The sequence below is a fragment of the Meleagris gallopavo genome, chromosome 19, assembly GCF_905368555.1.
Source record: "Meleagris gallopavo chromosome 19, MGAL_WU_HG_1.1, whole genome shotgun sequence".
NCBI lineage: Eukaryota > Metazoa > Chordata > Aves > Galliformes > Phasianidae > Meleagris > Meleagris gallopavo.
The window spans coordinates 5104265-5124340 of record NC_139422.1 but is presented as its reverse complement, the minus strand read 5'-3'; the positions used below and the strand labels follow the sequence as shown (position 1 = coordinate 5124340).

The 20076-nt window shown below is 45.5% G+C and overlaps 1 protein-coding gene across 1 annotated transcript; it reads left to right on the top strand.

Annotated features, from left to right (window-relative positions):
- Positions 1-8: 8 nt before the first annotated feature.
- ZER1 (zyg-11 related cell cycle regulator) lies at positions 9-17784 on the top strand. The gene is made up of 16 exons (XM_085239579.1): positions 9-151; positions 4236-4498; positions 5314-5464; positions 5756-6192; positions 7629-7805; positions 8918-9032; positions 9496-9642; positions 9900-10073; positions 10754-10969; positions 11629-11670; positions 12000-12119; positions 12541-12656; positions 13012-13200; positions 14171-14268; positions 14646-14748; positions 15776-17784. The coding sequence occupies exons 2-16, from the start codon at positions 4341-4343 to the stop codon at positions 15831-15833; spliced, it is 2301 nt and encodes a 766-aa protein (XP_085095705.1). The 5' UTR covers positions 9-151; positions 4236-4340; the 3' UTR covers positions 15834-17784.
- The last annotated feature ends 2292 nt before the right edge of the window (positions 17785-20076 follow it).

Below are 20076 nucleotides of genomic sequence, written 5' to 3'. Positions count from 1 at the left end.
GCGGCGGCCCCGGCTAGCGGAAGTGACGGAGGGGTTTGTTGACAGCGGAGGCCGAAGCGGGGGGAGAGGGGCCCGAGGAGGACGCGGAGCCGGGGAGAACCCGGGACCACCGCCGGCCCCATCCGCCGCGCCGGGCGGGGCCTGGGCCCAGGTGAGTGCCGCCGGTCCGCTCCCTCGGCCGGGCTCCGGGCGGCTGGGGGCGGCGCCGCCCCTCCGAGGAACCGCCGCTGCCGGCCCGAGCCCCGGCGGGACCGCTGGGACGGCGCGGTGACCTCTGGGCGCCCCGGGAGCGGTCGGGCCCCGCGGGGCTGCGCTCGGGACTGCGGCCGGCCGGGGGCCGTGGGGCCGCACGCCGCCTCTGCGGCCCGGGGGGATCGAACGCGGACGGGGAGCTTTCGCTTGGCCGCTGCGAACGGCTCCGCTCCGTGTTCGGTTTCCGTGCTGGAAGGCAGCGGTGACGTTTCCCGCACCCGTGGCGATTCCCGCACCGGTTGCGATGAGCCATTAATGAAGCACGCGCGGCGGTTCGCGGCGCGAAAGGCCAGCTGAAGTGACAGTGCGGTTTTCCTTCAGGACCTGACCCGTGCCACATTCTGCTTTTGCGTTAAATTGGTTCTTTTAAAGCCGTTCCTTGCGGTCGGGTCACATCCACACACGTTGTTTGTCCTCTCCTTGGACCAGTCGCTGGTGCTGGAAGCTTTGCCAATCGCGTTTGTGGCAACGTGAGCGTTGTGCCGCTGGCACGAAGCCACAGTGAGTCAGGCTTGGAGAGAGACCGAGAGAGAAGATGGTCTGAAGTTCAAGGTAGGGATTGGCACGGGCAGCCCCAGAGCAGCGCCAACCCTCGTGTGCCAGCGCTGCCAGAAATGCCCTAACGCTGCAAACGTAGCCTGCAAAGAAGCAGCAGTTGCCAAAGAAGTTGCCTGGATCTGCGAGGCTGCTGATGGGGGAGTGAAGCTGCGTGTCTCGGCGCTGCAGTTTCCTTTGGGTGCTGGGAGGGTGCTGTTACTCCACAGAGGGCTGCAGGTGGGTACGTGGGGTTTTGTATGCCTGCTTCGAGGAGCTCCGTTCCTCTGTGTGCTAAAATGAAAGCAAAACCACACAGAAAAATGAACTGGAAAGAAGATGCAGCTGCATTTCTAACTTTTTGATTCCCGCACTTGAACTTTTTTTGCATCTTTTACTTCTTTGGCCCTTCAGAAACACACGTGCAGTAGGCAGCTTATTGCCCGTCACTGGGAAGCACTGGTGACAGGCTGCAAGGCAGGCAGCTTGCTGATGTATTGCCTGCAGAAAGCTGCCCGAGGATAGTGATTAGGCAAACGCTAATGATTTGTCAGCATCTCTATCTTGTTTATTTTTATCAACAAAGCACACTGAGCTTATAGCTAGGGATGATATTGATCAGTGCAGCTGTTGACTTCATTACTTCCCTGCCCACATCGTGTCTCGAGGCTGGTTAGAAGAGGCAGGGAGCATCCTGTACAAAAGGACCACGGTCACAGCAGCAGCTTGGGTGCTTCTCAGATGTGCACAATAAATCACGAGGATGAATGAATGTTTTTCTCTGTGGACTACGTTCTGATTTGGGATTTTGTTGGTAGAGTGCTGGGAGCTCAGAAGTTGAAGTGTAGCTGATTTCTCCGGGGCTGGGATCAACCAGCTGCAGCGTGCTGCTTGCAAGGGAGGGTTGTTAGAGCAGCAGGACGCCAGTCCTTGCCCTCTGGAGCTCTGAGCTGCTTGGACAAGTCCCAAGCACTGGCCCTGTCAGCAGCATGTAATAATAAATTGTTACTGAAAATTTAGAATTTGGTTTAGTTTTCTGTCCAGAAGCAGTAAAAAGTGGTAGAAGGCTGGCTCCAGTCCTGCTGTCTGATGGCATGGGTGGACTGGTAGGGATAGCAGAACGTGTTTCCCTCCTGGCTTAGATCTTCCTGTTGATCTGGCCTTTCTGGAAAGATTCTCTCAAGCAAGCTTCAGGCAAAATACATTCTGGAGGTGAAGCAGTTGCATCTCTGAAGCAGAAACCATGCAGAGTGCAGGACAAGCTTCCTCCCACATGCATCCTCTTAGGCAGGATCTCACTGCTAGCAAGGTAGTGCTCTGCTCTCAGTTGCCCATTTATTCCTTGGATTTCTCTCCTGCTAACTATAGAGGAGGGAGCTGTTGATGGGGATTTCTTTCTCTTTTAGAATGAAGCTTACACATTTTCATTATTGTACCATATGCATCTCAAAAGTCTCCACGTTACCACAGCACCCCTAAGAAGTTACAGCAGTGTTGTTAGATCAAGGCTCAGCAATGCAGGGAGGTTACCTTTTAGGCTTTTTTGGATCAGCACATTAAGTACATTTTTGTGATTGCTGAGTTTTTATTCATTTTTTCCTCTGCTGTTGCTTGGAGACCTTTTCCTTCTTGAGCCAAAACCAGAGGATCTGCCCGAGATCACGCTGAAAAGGCTGTGAAAGTTCTAGGTCAGAACACAGCAGGTCAGGAATTTGGGATTTAAACATGATCCTTACAGTTATTTACAGGTACAGTTCCCAAAGATGTTATAGGTAGGAGAAATTCCTGATCCAAGTGAAACCAGGTTCTGTCCCAGGTTTGTCCGCTTACACTGGAGCAAGATTTGGCCCAGGAAGACGCAGCCTGGGGTTGGTGTACCCCAGGAATGATGCAGCACTGCAGTTCCTCCCATTGCTGTGCAAGAAGTAGCTCTGCTCATCCCATTTGCTTCTTGAGAGGCTCCTTTCTGTCTCGGGTTTATTCCTTGGTCAAGTCTTTGTCCCTGGCACTAAAGCATGCTCTTAAATAAAGAATTAATGAGACACGAAGAAAAGAGCTTCGATTTGCAACTTGTGCAGCATAAGGAGGCACCAGAAGGCTGGGAGCATGGGCTGCCAGGCAGGCTCAGTCACAACTGTGTCCTGTTTCCCACAGAGACCATGTGGTGCCTGAATCTGAAAGGTTACCTCATCCACAGCTTTGGCTGATCCTTCATCCTGGTGGCACAACCCAGACAGTGGCTGAACAGAACATCTGGAAGGGGGGGGAGGGTGCCTGAGTCACCAGAGTGTCCTTGGGGTTAGTGTTTGAGGTGAGGAAACTGAGTTAAATGCTGAGAGTGCAGGATAGAAAGGAGAGCATCCCTGGCTTTCTGAAGACAAATACCTTGATCTTTGCAGCTGCAAGAGAATAACAGACATTTTGCAATAGTTTCCCCAGCTGTGCTGCACAGAAGAATAACTGACTCCATAGCACTGATGTCCTCACTGCAGCAGGAACTTGCCTATTGAAAAGACACAGATTTCACCTGACAAATAAATATTTCAATGCAATTTGTGTGTGCTCCTGGAAATACTTTGGAGGGTTCACATTAAGGTTGCTTCTAATATGATTTGGCCCTATAAAAGTGAAATGGTCTTCAGTCATTTCTCCTAAACACCCTCAGTGCACTCAGCTAGTTCTGCTTCAGTGCCAGTGAGCAAGCCTGAAAGCCAGAGCAATGAGATTTTTGAAATAAGGAAACAGGACTAGCTTCCCCTAATGTCTGCCTCACCATCCTCCTTTATTTGGTAGTAAAAACCAAGGAGGGCAGAAGCCTCTTGCTTTTTTCCACGTCGATCACTCATACTTTTTATGACAGAATTTGGAATGTTTTAGTGAGTTCCAGCTGCCTGCACAGTGTCCAGCATCCCCTCTGGCTTCTGAGCCACTACATGGTCTAGTTCAAACACTTGCATAGAGCTTCTGGCTTGGAGCTGCAGAGAAACATCCAGCTTGAACATTAAGCTTCACTTGGAATGACAGCAGACAATTACAGGCACACGTTTTGGGGTCACCAGATCCCACTGGGGCTATGCAAAGTATCTTCCCAGCTGTACCTATCTCTGGTGGTTTATTCAACCCACTCTGAAGGAAACCAAGCAATATGGTTTCCACCACTTCCCCTTCAGAAGCCCTTTGTCAGCCAGATAACTTCTGCAGTGAGCAAATATGTTAGGAAACGAGGCTATACAGCAAGAAAATGTTTCACATAAACTCATTCCCACCGGTGTCCCCTGGGAGAATTTAGTGCATACCCCCAGAGGGACCAAACCACTGCAGGTTCTTCAGAGGTCAGCAAGTGGCAGGCTGTAACTGGAGCGATTGACATCCTGCTGGTACAATAAGCTATACAGCATGCTTTCCAGTGTGCCTTTCTTAATGAATCCTTTTTTCTCCTCCACTTATAGCTGCCCTGATGTCCCTGTAAACTCATCCTGGAATTTCATTTGAGGAAAGGATCTTCTGAATCAAAAGCTTCCTTCTGTTTTCCCCTCCCCACTGCTTCCCTGAAGATGGCATCCGACAGCCCGGAGTCGCTCATGACCTTGTGCACGGATTTCTGCCTTCGCAACTTGGAGGGGACTCTCTGCTACTTACTGGACAATGAAACTCTCCGGCTCCATCCTGACATCTTCTTGCCAAGCGAGATCTGTGACAAACTCGTCAACGAGTACGTCTGGGCCTGTGGAGGAGCTGTTGTCTGGTTTGGATAGGAGCTGGGAACTTAGGGAGGGGGGAATCATAATTTTCTAAAAAAAGTGATGGAAAGGATACAAAGAAAAAAATGGGAGGAATTCATAGGCCTGTTTTTTTTTTCTGATGAGCCTCATATTGGAAATAAGAATTTGCACTAACTTCAGAAGGAATTGTCCCCTGGGAGTTATTGTATCCCAGCAGTCACCATTTCCATATATGTAAACCCTGAGTGAAATGAACAGTCCCTGCTTCTTCCAAGAACATCAGAAACCAATAAAGGAGCCTCCCTATTTCCCACCACTGAAGCATTACAACTCTCTCTCAAACCAGAAAAATAAGAGTACAAAGTGCTAACAGATGTCGCATTTTAAGGCTGCTGCTCCCATAGCTTTACAAAGCAACCTGTTTCCAGGGCTTTATCATTTGGCTATTACAGTTTCCGTTGGCTGAATCCTTGCTTACAATGTCTGGCAGAAAACTGCCCAGCTAATTTTTTGAAAATAAAAAATCAATTTAATAGCTTTGAACAGCACGAGAAAAAAAAATGTAGAGTCTGTGCTTGGCAGAATCCAGTTTGCTCAGAAATACACATGACCTTGCACAAATCGTTGCCTTAGATTTTCCTAAGGACTGTTAGTTTTGTGGAGGAAGAGCTAATAGCCCAGCCTCCAGAAGGAAGTCTGTGCTCATGCACTCGGTAACATCTTGTCAGAGCCAGGAAAGGTGTCATAGCTGTAACTGAGCCTTTGTCTTCTGTCGTGCTGTGCTAACACCATTGCCTCAATACAGGTACGTGGAATTGGTGAAGACAGACAGCATCTTTGAACCCCATGAAAGCTTCTTCACCCTCTTCTCAGATCCGCGGAGCACCAGGCTGGCTCGGATCCACTTGCGGGAACAGATCGTGCAGGACCAGGATCTGGAGGCCATCAGGAAGCAGGTGGCATTGCAGTGACAGCCTCCAGCTGCCGTTTCACATGGCAGCACTGTTGCATGGGAATCTGCTAGAATCCCAGAAATGCAGGCATTCCCAAGATTCCATACAGGTTTCTCTGGGAGAACCTCAGCATCTCCTTCCTCAGTTCCTAAAGCTGCTGTAGGGATTGGGGTGGGGATACTGGTCAAGTTTGGTGGTACAGGTTCTCAAGCTGTCCCTGAGAGGTGTTGTAGGGAGCAGGGTGGGCATTCTGCCTTTGAAATTCTTCTAAGTGTTCATTTTCCCATCTTCCAGGATCTTGTTGAGCTCTACCTGACTAACTGCGAGAAGCTGACAGCCAAGAGTCTGCAAACTTTGGTGAGCTTCAGCCACACGCTTATTTCCCTTAGCCTCTTTGGATGCTGCAATATCTTCTATGAGGAAGAGAACCCTGGAGGCTGTGAAGATGACTGCTTGGTGAACCCCACTCGCCAGGTTTTGGTCAAGGACTTTACTTTTGAAGGCTTTAGCCGCTTGCGCTTCCTGAATCTGGGCCGCTTGATTGAAGGGGTCAATGTAGAGACGTTGCTTCGGCCTTTGACCTCCCTTGCTGCTCTTGACCTCTCTGGGATCCAGCTGAATGATGTGGGATTTCTGACACAGTGGAAGGACAGTCTGGTTTCCTTAGTGCTTTACAACATGGACCTTTCAGAGGAGCACATCCAAGTGATTGCACAGCTTCACAAGCTCAGGTCAGCAGATCTCTTCTTCCTTATTTGTCTTTTTCCCATGCAGATCTGTTAGAACGGGATATGTGCCTTTTCATGGACAGCCATCCACTGCTTCAGCTTATAAACATCCCCGTGAACAGGCTCACTCACCGACTCACTGCACATGTCTGACATGGTTAAAGCCAGACTGGGCTTTGTTTGCAAAAATAGTAAATACACGCACAAAGAAAGAGCTTCCCTTCTTCCCTCCCCCCCAGACAAACAAAAAAAACAGCAGAACTCACAAGAGATGACAAAAAAAAGGCTGTAGATGTACACAGGTACTAGTGTAGTGGTAATCATACTGAAATTCAGTCCTTCAAAACAATTGTTAAACAGGAACATCCAGACTTTGCTCTGAGGTAGAACCAGAACAAACTCTCAGCTCAGAGCATCTGCTCATTGCACGCTGTGTAAGTGCACTGTATGTGGATGGTGCAATCAAGGAACAAAACAGTGCAAAGAAATAGACACTCCTGAGCTGACAGCACTGACAGCAAAATGACTTCCTGACACAGAATTGAGACAGTCGCTGTTCAGACTGCACAGTGGTATCAGAAAAAGGATCCAGGACTTTCTCAGCCAAAAAGAAAGGCCTTACCATTCACGTGAAGGAGTCTCCAATGGCTTTAGTACTGTCTCTGCAGCCCGCAGACACTAGGGGGTACCACGTTAATGTACGACCCCGGAGTCTCAGCCAACCTTCTGGGTAACACTGACTAAATCCAAGTGACTTTAACTGCTGGTGATTTGCAGTGAAACTTGGTCTATAATATGTAGAAGATACTTTTGTATGTATGACGTTGGCTCCTGTCTTAGGCAGTTTAGTTTCTCCCAAAGGATCTTTTCTTGGCAGACCAGGAACACTTGCACATTATAGCCAATGAGATTATCCCACAACTTCCTCAGCTCCAGGGGTTTCCCCAGAGCTTAAGCATTTAAATGTCTGAAGATAAATGAAATAATTAAGAAAACAATAGCCTGGGGTGGAAAAAAAAAAAAGAGATCGGGAATGCAGACAAAAACTTATGTCAGTTAATTTGTGGGATGAAGCAACAGATATTTCTGGGAATGCAAAGATCCTTTAGTGCATCTCAATCACCAGGCAGAAATGCTCAGGTGGCTGCTTTGATGGAGCTTGGGAAAGGCAGTTCCTGAGCCTAGAGCAATTTCCTTTGTGATGGCATAGCCAAGTGACTCATTGTGCTCCATTTTAAGTAGACCTCCACCAGATATCTGTGTGCTTCTGGTAGACACAAGGCCAGATCCTGCTGCCTGATCCTACAGAACCACATTCCTGTATCTTAGAAAGAAAATAACAATCACTACCACACTCTGCTTGTCATTTTCCCCTGGCACAGCCACAGAAGCCCCAGCTGATGCTTTCTAGGCTCTGAGCTGCTCTCTGTCATTTGCAGACACTTGGATATCTCTCGAGACCATCTGTCCAGTTACTATAAATTCAAGCTGACCCGTCGGGTTCTAAACCTGTTTGTGGAAAACTTGGTAAACCTCACCTCGCTCGATATCTCAGGGCACACTATGCTGGAGAACTGCACTATCCCAAACATGGAAGAAAAGATGGGCCAGACAAGGTACGGAAACAGCAATTACCGAGGTCTGCTTGGATTAGCTAGTTGGGTCAGAGATGAATTACGAACTGTTCCCACTTTTGGGCTTCCAAATTCTGTGGGCCTAATTGATAGTAAAAAGCAAGATACAACTGTTGCTAGTTCTTGATGCTGAAGTCTAGTGTGGGAATCAGCTGTGATTTTTGTAAGTGACACAGGTAAAGATACATTAGTACTAACAAAGAATTTGTTCTACCTAGCTTACATACATATCTGAAGTTCTTTTCCATGTAGATTCTTCCAGAGGTCTCCTGCAGTGGTTTATATATCCAGAGCCCTTTACACATTTCTTACATAAAACACATAGAATATTGACTGAAATTAGGCCCTTCTGAGACAGGAGGTTTATACACTCAGTCAAGACATCAGCGTTCATAGGATGAGTGCTTTAGAAACTTAAAATCTAAAGGCAGATTTTGAGATCTGACCTGAATGCTGAACAGACCAACTTTTGAAAATCTTGGTGCACTTCAGTAGGACATACCTAAAGGTGTGGTTTTCCAGGTCAGCCAAGAACTCTGCCTCCTGATCCCTAAGCACTTACTGGACAAAAGCAAACAAACGAGACAGTACTGTCTCCTTCCCAAAGTTGGTAGTGTATATATATACATATATATATACATATATATACTGGCTCTTGGACAATAAGGAACATGGCAGCAAAACAAGAAGTGTTCTTGCATGATCACAGAAGCAGACTAGCATGTTTATCAGATGATACATCATCAAGTTTGCAAATAGTTTAGATCAGTGAAATCCACATTCTTAAGAAGTCTTCACCCTACCTAGTACATTTCCAGGACAAATTCCGTCCAGGAAAGCTGCATTCTGACATGAATTCTTATTGCTGTTTTAATTCCTCAGTGTGTTCAGCCGTTCGCTCAGGTTCACCTGGGACTCATCATGCCTATTTAGGTTTAGGAGAAGCTGGTTGGTGCACAACTGAAATACAGATATTATCACTCTAGTTACAGAGCAGTACAGACAAAGTGAACAGAGAACAAGCAGCTATCTCTGTGGCAGGAGACAGCTGGAGAAGCAGGGTACCAACACGAGTCATCTCTTTCTTTCCTCAGCATTGAGCCAGCAAAGAGCAGCATTGCTCCCTTCCGGGGTTTGAAACGACCACTCCAATTCTTGGGCCTTTTTGAAACATCTCTCTGCCGCCTGACGCATATTCCAGCCTATAAGGTAATGAGGGTGTCACAATATTGGTAGTAGGTACTTGGTAGAAGTTCAGAGAACTGCCTGCTAATAGAGAGGAGTTCTTAGGGTTTTGTGTGTGACAATTTAACTCTCACCTTTCAGTAGCTACTTGATAATGCAGGAGGGCAGTCAGAAGGCAAGACCCACACAGTTCTTACAAGTGCTAAAGAAATCAAAACAACAACAGAAAACACCAAATGCCTCTTAGAGAAGGGCCTGAAGAAATCCTCCTGCCTGAAGGACCAGGGTGTCTGTGACTACCAGAGATACCATTTTGTGTCCTTCTGGGCTGAGAAGTGACTCGCCTTCTTTGCTCCCATCATGGGCCTAATCCTACAACAGGACAGAGGACAGTTGTACCCTCTGACCTTTCAGACCTACCCTAGAGTTCTCACACCAGCTTGCTTTCTTCATTCTTTCTTCCCTGTCTCTTGTTCCTCCATGTCAGGTGAGTGGAGACAAGAACGAAGAGCAAGTTCTGAACGCTATCGAGGCTTACACTGAACACCGGCCAGAAATCACTTCTCGTGCCATCAACCTCCTTTTTGACATTGCCCGTATTGAGCGTTGCAGCCAGCTGCTGCGAGCCCTCCAGGTAAGCATCATGTGAGCATTTAACTCACACTTACAAGGGAAATTTCGCAGTCCCAGGCTTTTCTTCACCCTGAGACGCCACATAGTTCTGGAGAAAGTTCCAGTAGAATGGTGGAACTCATGAGCATGTTCCTGCAACATCTGAGCTGTGCATTCCTTGTAGCCTTGTAACAGCCTTTGCCACACACAGCCATAACTCTCACTCCAAGACTCCACAGCAAGTCAGTGGCACTGAAGCTTCACGTTCCTTCCTTGCAGCTGGTGATCACAGCCCTCAAGTGCCACAAGGATGACAAAAACATCCAGGTGACAGGCAGTGCTGCACTGTTTTACCTGACCAACTCCGAGTACCGCATGGAGCAGAGCATAAAGCTGCGACGCCAGGTCATCCAGGTGGTGCTGAATGGCATGGAGTCCTACCAGGAAGTCACAGTAAGAGCTGCCCAGCTTGCTTTGGCTCCCATAGTTCTCCTTCCCCGTGTTAAATCTTTAGCTTGGTGTTAGGATTTGAGTTTTCTAAGCCTCCAATACATGAGCTGAGGCAGGCATCAGAGAACCTATTGCCCAGATCTGCTTTTTGTCTTCACTCAGGTGGTAGGGATTACACACAAGGTGCTCCTTATCCATGTGATGTTCTCCAGAACCAGGAGAAGTAAGTGATGATAGCAAGGCACCTTTTTAGCTGATGTTAGTGGTCAAAAAATGTACAACCCATAGCATAGATGTCCAGCACAGACTATGAGTTGAAAATGGTGAGGGTGTTGGGGTATTTAGTCAACAGAAAGAAACACTATGCCAATGCACTCTCATCAGAAGTGCTGACACTGGGCTACAGCAGGTGACTTCTGAATAGAAAGCTTATAGACAGTGAAGAACTGGCTTAGAAGGTGACACGTACTGGGTGATCGGGTGGCCACTTGAGACCAGAGTGACAGTGAGGAAGAAGCACCTACTGAGAGCATAGAAAGCAGAGTTCTAGGGAGGAGCAAACTGTAGTGGTAGTCAAACAGAATTACTGCTATGGTTTCAGTTCCAAGCAACAAGGAAACATGAGGTGGTTAGGTCATGTTTTCATAGCCACCTGGTGCAGCATTTGCTTCCTTATGACCCAGGTACAGCGGAACTGCTGCCTGACACTGTGTAACTTCAGCATTCCTGAGGAGCTGGAGTTCCAGTACCGCCGAGTCAATGAGCTGCTGCTGAACATCCTCAACCAGAGCCGGCAGGATGAGTCTATCCAGCGTATTGCCGTGCACCTCTGTAACGCTCTGGTCTGCCAGGTGGACAACGATCATAAAGAAGCTGTGGGCAAGATGGGTTTTGTCATGGTTGGTATGGTCCCAAGGTGTCTTCTTATCCTTAACCCAGGCTACAACCGTTTCCTTGCAGCCGTGCACCAAATGCATCCAGGCAGTGAATCAAGCTTACTGTATCACAGAAAGGAGTTACTGTCCCAGCAAGACTAACCTATCCTGAACCCTGCCCCTCCATGTGGCATCTTTTCTGGCTTGCCAACACTAGAAGTCACGGTCTGAGAGACAGGCTGTCCATGAAAGCAGCGTGACCTGACACGTTCCATCCTCACTACACCATACAATTTCCAGAACTGGTAAAACCTTTTAACTATCTCCTTCTGCACCTCCTTGATCTTGCATCAGATTTCCAGCTTACATCAATGCGTATCTCACCCCTTTCAAAGAATTGCAGAGGCCACTGCTTTGTTGCAGTTACACCACATTCCAAACTTTGACTGCAAACCCAGCAGTTTGGGGACCATGACATAATTTAGCTCTGCAAATACTTGCAACACTGAACATAACCTAGTCCCACTAGTTTAGAGAAAGGTGTACTAGTGAGATACTCTGCAAAAGGTCAAAATTGCATACACTTAAAATTTGTTGTAGGCAGCTCTGCAGCAGCTAAACCTGTTGGTTTTAGCTCTATGATTCTTGAACTGTTCTCACTGTTCCCCTTCCTCTGCCCACAGACAATGTTAAAATTGATTCAGAAGAAGCTGGCTGATAAAACGGTGAGTGTTACCCAATAAAATGTAGAAATAATATTTTCTTTACTCTGACTTGGGCATGGAGTCTGGAGTGCCAGCCCAGCTTCTCTACCTAACCTGGCAAATCCCAGCTGGTGCTGCAGAATTTTCTGTCACAGTGGTGAGGGCTGAAGGGACAAACATAGCAGGGAGACAAAAATAATTAAAAACAAAAACCTACTTGCAAACAAGTTGAAAGCAAATAACAACATTTTCTTACCTCTGAAATTATCTGGGGTGATGTCAGAGATGAAGCCAGTATTTGGTTTGCACCAGGCTCTTACATTAGCAAAGCTGTTTCTTCATCCTTGTAGTGTGATCAGGTGATGGAGTTCTCATGGAGTGCCCTCTGGAATATTACTGATGAGACTCCTGACAACTGTGAGATGTTCCTCAACTACAGCGGTATGAAACTGTTCTTGGAGTGCTTGAAAGTAAGTATGGCTGGTTTCCTCTAGATGAATGCTGACATTAGCAGCGGAAATGAAAATAGCTAAGCTATTTAGCAATACTTCCTATATTGCATAAATGGAAAAAGGTTGCATATTTCATTCTTTCTGTGATCCAACCACCCAACCAGAAGAACAAAGAAACTTACACTCAGCACATCTTCCTTCTTCCTGTCTTAAATACAGTCCTCATTAAGCAGGGCAGCAGTGAATGATAGAGCCTAGCCTTGATGTTCTCATATCACACGTATCTTGAATACTAGAGATACCATTGGAAATCTACTAAAAAAGCACTGATAGCTACCCAAAAATCTTCATTCTTTCTAGATGTGCTTTCTGCATAGTTTCTCATTCCTATTGTCACCATCACTCTGCTACTGTATAATCCTGTCTCCTGCTTTCCTAGGAGTTCCCAGAGAAACAGGAGCTGCATCGCAATATGTTGGGCCTCCTGGGCAATGTGGCTGAGGTCAGGGAACTCCGTCCACAGCTCATGACCTCCCAGTTCATCAGTGTGTTCAGGTGAGTGCCTAGCTAACAAACAGCTGGGCTGGGGCAGGAGGAGTGCTCTGGAGCTCTGCTCCTGTATCACCTGGAGACTTTTCAGCTTTTGACACATCAGATTGGGTTTTTGGTCATTCAAAAAACGCTAAAAGGAAATAATAAGATACCTTTGTGAATGCGTTGGATTGTAAGGGTTTGGTTGTGATGTTAATGCCGCTGAAAAGCTGTACCTCTGAAGGGCACAACTCCTGTTTCAGGCTGGAGATATTTTCTCAATAATCATCTCCGAGTGTAGATAAAAGATGTGATTGTTTTTGGAAGATGCTAATAAGGTTATTCTGGCACCTCTAAATGATTTCTTCTCTCTCGGCAGCAATCTGCTAGAGAGCAAAGCAGATGGGATTGAGGTATCCTATAACGCCTGTGGTGTGCTCTCCCATATCATGTTTGATGGTCCGGAGGCTTGGGGGATATGTGAGCCCCACCGAGAGGAAGTTGTGAAGAGGATGTGGGCAGCCATCCAGAGCTGGGATATCAACTCCAGAAGAAATATCAATTACAGGTGAGAAACAGAGAAGTTTGGCCCATTTACCCAGAGCCAGGATTGTCACAGAAAGCAAACACCAACAGATGAAAGGAAAGAGATACAGCCGAGCATGGAGGCTCTGCTTAGAATGGAGGAGAGACCCTTAGGAATGTATTCTTTAGTGAGAGTTTCACATCTTCCTTTGAGTCAAGGTAGCATGTTACACAGGCTGCTAAAATTCGATACCTTGCCTGGCAATTCTTATAGGAGGAGCATGGGAACACAGCAGAATTTATCCTGTTTCTGGTGGAATTGTATAGTTCAGGAAACCCATGATCTGACTGTCTGGTGAGACTGACTAAATAATGTTCTCTGAGACTTCCATCCTTTGCACCTCTTCAATACTGTTTAATTCTGTAAGTCACATGCGTTGCTGTGCTTTCACTCTCCTTTGGAGAATATCTAGACAGAGTGTCCAGAAATCTCTTCATGGGTTAATGCAGCTGGTGGCACCCTCCAAAGCTTATCCTCTGTAAGGATAGCAAGTATTCTGTTTTCCCATAGTGCTTGGCAGGGATCCCAAACAAATGGCATTCCAGTGCCTTTGCTACAGTATGCACACGTTATTGTCATAAGAAACAGAGCAGCTATTGCATGTGAGCAGCTGGCATTGGATGGGTATAATTTTGCTTTGGACCTTCTACAGAGCTATCAGTGATGCTGTTTCAGCTGTCATGAGAAAATGACTGACAGAGAATAGAAATCAGCTGACTTCTTTGCAGCTATTTATTTGGACAGCATGTTTATGCTGAAGTGGTAGGGCCTGTAAGCCTGCCAGTATTGCCATGTGACACAGACTTGCTCTTTGATGCCAGAAGCTTTAGCATGCTAAAGGATTTTCTGCTACAGTATCTATGAACACAGAGTATGTGTTGCTTTGAGTGACAAAGGCGCTGAAAGAAGTAGTTCTTGGATTTTTAACAACTTTTACAATATTTCTGTGCAGGTCATTTGAACCAATCCTTCGACTTCTTCCACAAGGGATTTCTCCTGTCAGCCAGCACTGGGCTACCTGGGCACTGTACAACTTGGTCTCTGTCTACCGTAAGTTTTAAAATCATATCCATTGCACTGCACAAGTTCACACAGTGGATCTAAGCTTCTTAGCAGAAAAACTCATCCCAGTTTAGCTATGTAGTTAGCAAGAACCTTATTTGAATAATTTAGTAATGTCCAGGCAGCATAGCCAAGCAATAAACAACATGTAGTGTATAGGAAATTCCTTCAGTGTTTAGATCCCTCTGGCCATGCTCTTCTCAGTCATTTTGTATCTTAATTTTACAGTCAAGGCACCCTTAACAGGTTGGCTCCATAAAAAACTAAAGTTTTGTTACTTCTCCAACAGCACCCCTCCCCTCCTGCCACTCTTTATACTGCTTTTGTAAAGGTTCACAAGGACATGCCTTGTTCTTTCCTTGCAGCTGACAAGTACTGCCCACTGCTGATCAAAGAAGGTGGGATTCCCCTTCTGAAGGACATGATTAAAATGGCCTCAGCACGGCAAGAGACCAAGGAAATGGCCTGGTAGGAAACTAATGCACTGTCATCAAACATTCAGTTTAACTTCAGTTTAGTTTCCTGTTCCCCTACATCAAGGAAAGCTACCAAAGAAAGCCCTGTGCTGTTTATGAGAGGTGAAATAAACACAAGCAAAGAGCAGGAAAAGGAAGATAGAAGATTAGAGGTGTTTATACATTTGCAATAAACACTGATAATCAGTGTTTATAGATACCAGGCAAATAGGTTCTAGAAGTGGCTTGTTGGGCAAGAAAGCTGCTTATTGCATCTCTTAACCTGATAGTCCCCAGTCATCACTATACTTCATACTTCAGGTGTGAACTCCTTGTCCAGAATATCAGTCTGTCAATGAAAGAGCTGACTGCATAGTTTAAATCAAAGGATTTTCAAAATGTGGAGAGAGTCCATCACTTTTGTGAGCCTTCCCAGCTTACTGTGTGACCTTCCTTTGGAATCATTCTTTCAGAGTTTTAAGCCAGCTGCAGTTCCTAATCACTGACAAACTGAGATCTGTAACTTCATATCTGCAGGATGAATATTAAAGATCAGCTGGGAATACGTACCTTGTGGGTAGCAGGCATTCCCCACAGCTGAAGGGCTGCTAAATGCTGGAGGTGGTAGAAGCCTGCAGAAGACTGTCACAGGTTAGGGACATTACATATGGTGATGCAACAGTCCAAGAACAATAAATGGAAAGAATAGAAAAAGCAGGGACAGGTAACAGTGGAGTGCATGGAAAGCATTTGTATGCATGTGTTTTCTGATACAATTCAAAGTTATCTGATGATTGAGGCGTGGGGGTCATGAATGAATGATCTGGAAGTATACTAATATGACTTGAAATTTCAAGAGAATGAAATTCCAAGCTCTTAAGCTGCTTATGTGGAGGATAGTGGTTTTCATATCAATATTGGTTGATGTATATCAGAAGAGACTGACTGCTACAAACAGCAGTTCTTGTGTTACTGTCCTACAGCCATAACACAATAAGCATTAAACTAAACTTTCTTTCTTTGTCCTGTTTTATCCCTAGGAAAGTTATAGAGCACTGCAGTAACTTTAAGGAGGAGAACATGGACACTTCCAGATAGAGGCAATCATCTAATGCCTCTTGCCAGCACTGTATCCAGCTTCTCTCTAATTCACTGTATATAGTGAGGACTCTTTCTTACCAACTCGCCTGTTGGAAGGAAACTTTATGTGTGTGTGTGAGACCCTCAGTAGATGAAGGTGAACAGGGGAGGGGGGGAGGGACTTTTTGCACAACAAAATGCTTTCCTTAAATTAGTGGACTTTTTCGTTATGAAGTTTCAGATTGAAGTTCTGTGTGTATGATTTCTGTATAAAAAGAAAACAAAAAAGACAACTACATTATGTATCTTTTAACCTTTTTTTTTTTTTAAGACCATACAGAGAACCCCAAATGATCATGAGCTTGAAAACCCAGTTGTGTGATCACTAGTGTGACATTTTATTTCCCACTTTTTAGAAAATTCCCTTTTGCTGTATTGCATGAGGTCCTGTAATGCAAGTCCTGACTCAGCATTGGCCACTCAGTGGGTTTACAGGCAGAAATGAGTTAGTTATTTGCTCTGAAGGTTGGGGGACACATTACCAAGAAGTCAGACCAAAAGAACTGAACTTTTTGGTAATATTTTTAAGTAAAGGAAACAGGGAAAAATGATCCTTTAAGCCAATTCATTCTCTTAAGAGTTTTTTATGGTAGGCTCCTATTAATGGAAACACTGCTAAATGTATGTGGTTCATTTGGAAGTAAGACATTCCTTATTAATGTCAGGAATTCTATTTTGTCCCCTTTGGCAGTTCAGTAGGATCTGCCAGCCCACCAAGACTCATATGGTCAGAGATGACCAGTAAAACCAGTTACATCCTTGGCAATGCAGAGCTTTTCCCTCTAAGGGAGCCTGTGCATAAAGGAACAAGGTTTGTTCACAAAGGGCTATACATCTTCATACCAGTTTTTCAACACCTTTTTAGTTTTGTTCTGCTTCATGGAGAAGGGCTACAAATGCCAGAAAATGGCTTAATAACCCCTATCAGGCCATGGGCCACTTGTGCAAGTCCTGGTAAACGGCTGAAGCTGTTCTACCCTTCTTCAGTCTGCACTCAGTGGTAAAGTAACCTCACTGCACAGATGCTGTCATTTGAGGTGCTAACATCTCCTTCTAAGGCTGAGGAGTCTCTAGGAACTCCCTGGAAAATAGCACTTCTTGTTCCACCCCAACATCTTCCCCCTCTTCTGACACTAGTCTTATCCTACTGCTAGCACTACCCAGTGCAGCCCCACTCCCATCAGCAGATTCACTCCAATTTATATGGTTTAGGGGAGAGGAGAATCCCCACTAAGCTGGTCACAGAATCACAGAATGTCCAGGTTTGGAAGGGACCTCAAGGATCATGAATCTCCAACCCCCTGATCTTCACCTGTAAAACCGCAAGCCTACAGAGTCTTAAAAAGCCCAGGGCCAAAGGTTGCTTCACAGCCAGGCACTCAGCATCACGTTGTGCAGTTCATGCTCAGAGCCCCACTTGTCACAGTTCTTTCAGAATTCACAGCTCTGCCCTTAAAAGTGGTTTTGAAAAGATTTTACATCTGCAGTGAGAGGAAACCGTGGCCATGTGTGTTAGGACATTTCAGGCCTCTGGGATAGCACAGTAACCATTGCTGCTCTCTTCCCTCATTTACATTGCTTGCTGCTATGACTGAGGTTCTTCTGATGCTCAGAGTTAATGCTGTCATTGCTGAGCATGTTATGGACAGATCCTAGGGACACAAACTGACACTTTAAATGACAGAACACAGCTGCCCTGGAGGGGTTTACTTTTTTCTGCCAACACGGTGTTACCCAATGTCTTTTCTTCTCTCTTTTTAACCATGTCATGTTTTGATATTGTGAGATCTGTACTTTTTCTTTAAGTATTTTTCAAACTATATATATATTTTTGTGTCACTTTTGAATTGTTTTCATACAGTTTGAAAAACTTGACAAATTACACTTTTTTGTGGTTGTTTGATTGAAATGATTTTTCTCTCTTTTATTCCTGTTCCCTAAGAATTTCTGTCCCTATAAGCTTTGAGACAGAGATGTTTATTTCATGATGTTTTCTGTGTAATGCTTGCTAATCATTCTCCTAGATGCAAAACTAAGAGCAGCTGCATATACTGCTGACCAGCCTCCACGCATTGCAGGAGTCAGGCTTTGCTCACATTATTCTCTATTTAGTGCTGTCCTTTTGAAGTGGTCTCATGTGACAGTGCCAACCCACTAGATTTTCTTCCATTCTAATGTCCATGCAGTGAAAACTTGCACCACTAAAATCTTGAATCAAGTGACAAAAAACTCTAATGATTCTGACAATGTTGGCAAGGTGGGATTGGAGGAGATGGAGAAACATTGTGGATACACTAAGTGTCAGAAACCTGTATCCTCAGAATGCAGCTGCTCTGCAGGAGAGACAGCTGGAGCACATCTCAGCCTTGCACTGTAGTCAGCCAATCAGGCTTTACTCATTGACAAAACTACTTCAAGGTTAATGAACAAGTGATGGCTTGGTTCCATCAGCCTCAAGCCTGAAGGACCCCAAGAATTCAAAGCAGTCCCTCTGTAAGTTGAGCTGTTACTGAAGTCGCACCTGCTGCAGCTGCACTGTGGTATCACAAACTAACAAACCTTTGTTTCACATAGCAAAGATAACTTCTGTTCTCACTGCTCACATATCTTCGTGTACCTGAGTCTGAACCAGAAAAAGATTTCTGTTTCCTAGGAATGTGGAGATTAATGGAGTCAGGCCAACCTGCCAGAAAAGTTTAGCTCTGTGAATCTGCCACTTAACCGTAAGGGGTGGGGGAAAACCATCACTGGTCTATTACAGCTAGCTACATAGAATCATAGAATCCTCAGAGTTGGAAGGGGCCCTTAAAGGCCATCTAGCCCAACTCCCCTGTAATGCACAGGGACATTGCAGCTACATCAGATCAGGTTGCCCAGGGCTTGATCCAGCTACACCTGGAAAGTCTCCAAAGATGGAGCATCAACCACAACACAACACTAGGTAACCTGTTACAGTGCCTCACCACCCTCACTGTAAAAGATTTTTTTCTTTATATCCAACCTAAATCTACCCTCCCAGAGCTTGAAATGGCCAGTTTAGAAAAGAACTGTCCCATGTCAAACCCCATACTGCAGAGGAAGGAGGCTTTGGTTTCACACACAAGATAATAGAAACCAATCCTGTCTAGAAAACTGTAACAGTGTTTCCAATGTAAGGTGAAAATACAGCTGGAAAGAAGCTCACAGTCTGATCAAATATGGCAGAGGGACTCCTTATGTCTTGCAGTTGTTGTCTCACTCACACTCTCATTCATGTTTTTATGTTTACATTTCCCTTAATATTCAAAAGCTGGGCAGGCAGAACATGAACCAACTCAGTAAATCTCTGCAGAGACTATTCCAACAAAGGAACCCTCTACCTCCAGTGCAAGTGGTTTCCTTTCTGGCTGGAAAATGCCTCATGGTTCAGTGGCCCAGCACAATGATGCAGCAGTCCTCAGCATGCAGGGTGTCAGGTGTCTGCCGTTTTCCCTGGAATAGACATGACAGCAAGTTGGTGGGCAGCTTTCCACAAGTGCTTCCATTTGACAAGATCCGTGGGAGGAACTGCTTACACAGATTGGCATCTGTGTGTATGATGCTTAACACGTAGCAGCACCAGACTTTCTCACTGAGACCACGCTGAGAAAGTTTAGCACTTGTACTTGTGGCAATTATTAACAATGCAAATAATTAATCTGACCCTTCTGCATCATAGCTGTTATCGCCCTGCACCTCTCTGCTAGCTCAGATATTATCTGTTCAGCACTGAATCCTACCCAGCCTCCTGTTTGAGTTGCTTTGGTCTCTGCAAAAGATGAGGGGAAGAAAAGCCTTAGAGCTGTGAGCTTATTCTATTCATCACTTGAAGAAGATGATGAATTATCAGGGCAGCAGAGGAAGGGGCACTGCATTCAGGCACTACTCCACAAGAAAAAAATATCCTGAGGTTGTTTAGGAAGAAGACTGCCACAGCTCAGGTGTAGGGGGTGGCATGCACTGGAAAAAAAAGACAATAAAAATTAGGGGAAACAGCTGATCTCCACGATAATCATCTGTACAAAGCAAAGAGGGTAATGGTTATCAGGGATGGATGAAAAGACAGCACTTAAGAACAGGAATTAGGGAGATTTCCTGCTTCACTGAAACATTTCTGCTCTAACAGACTATTTTGGCTTCAGATAATTGTCACTGATTCTTTCTGTAATTCCTTTTTGTTTAA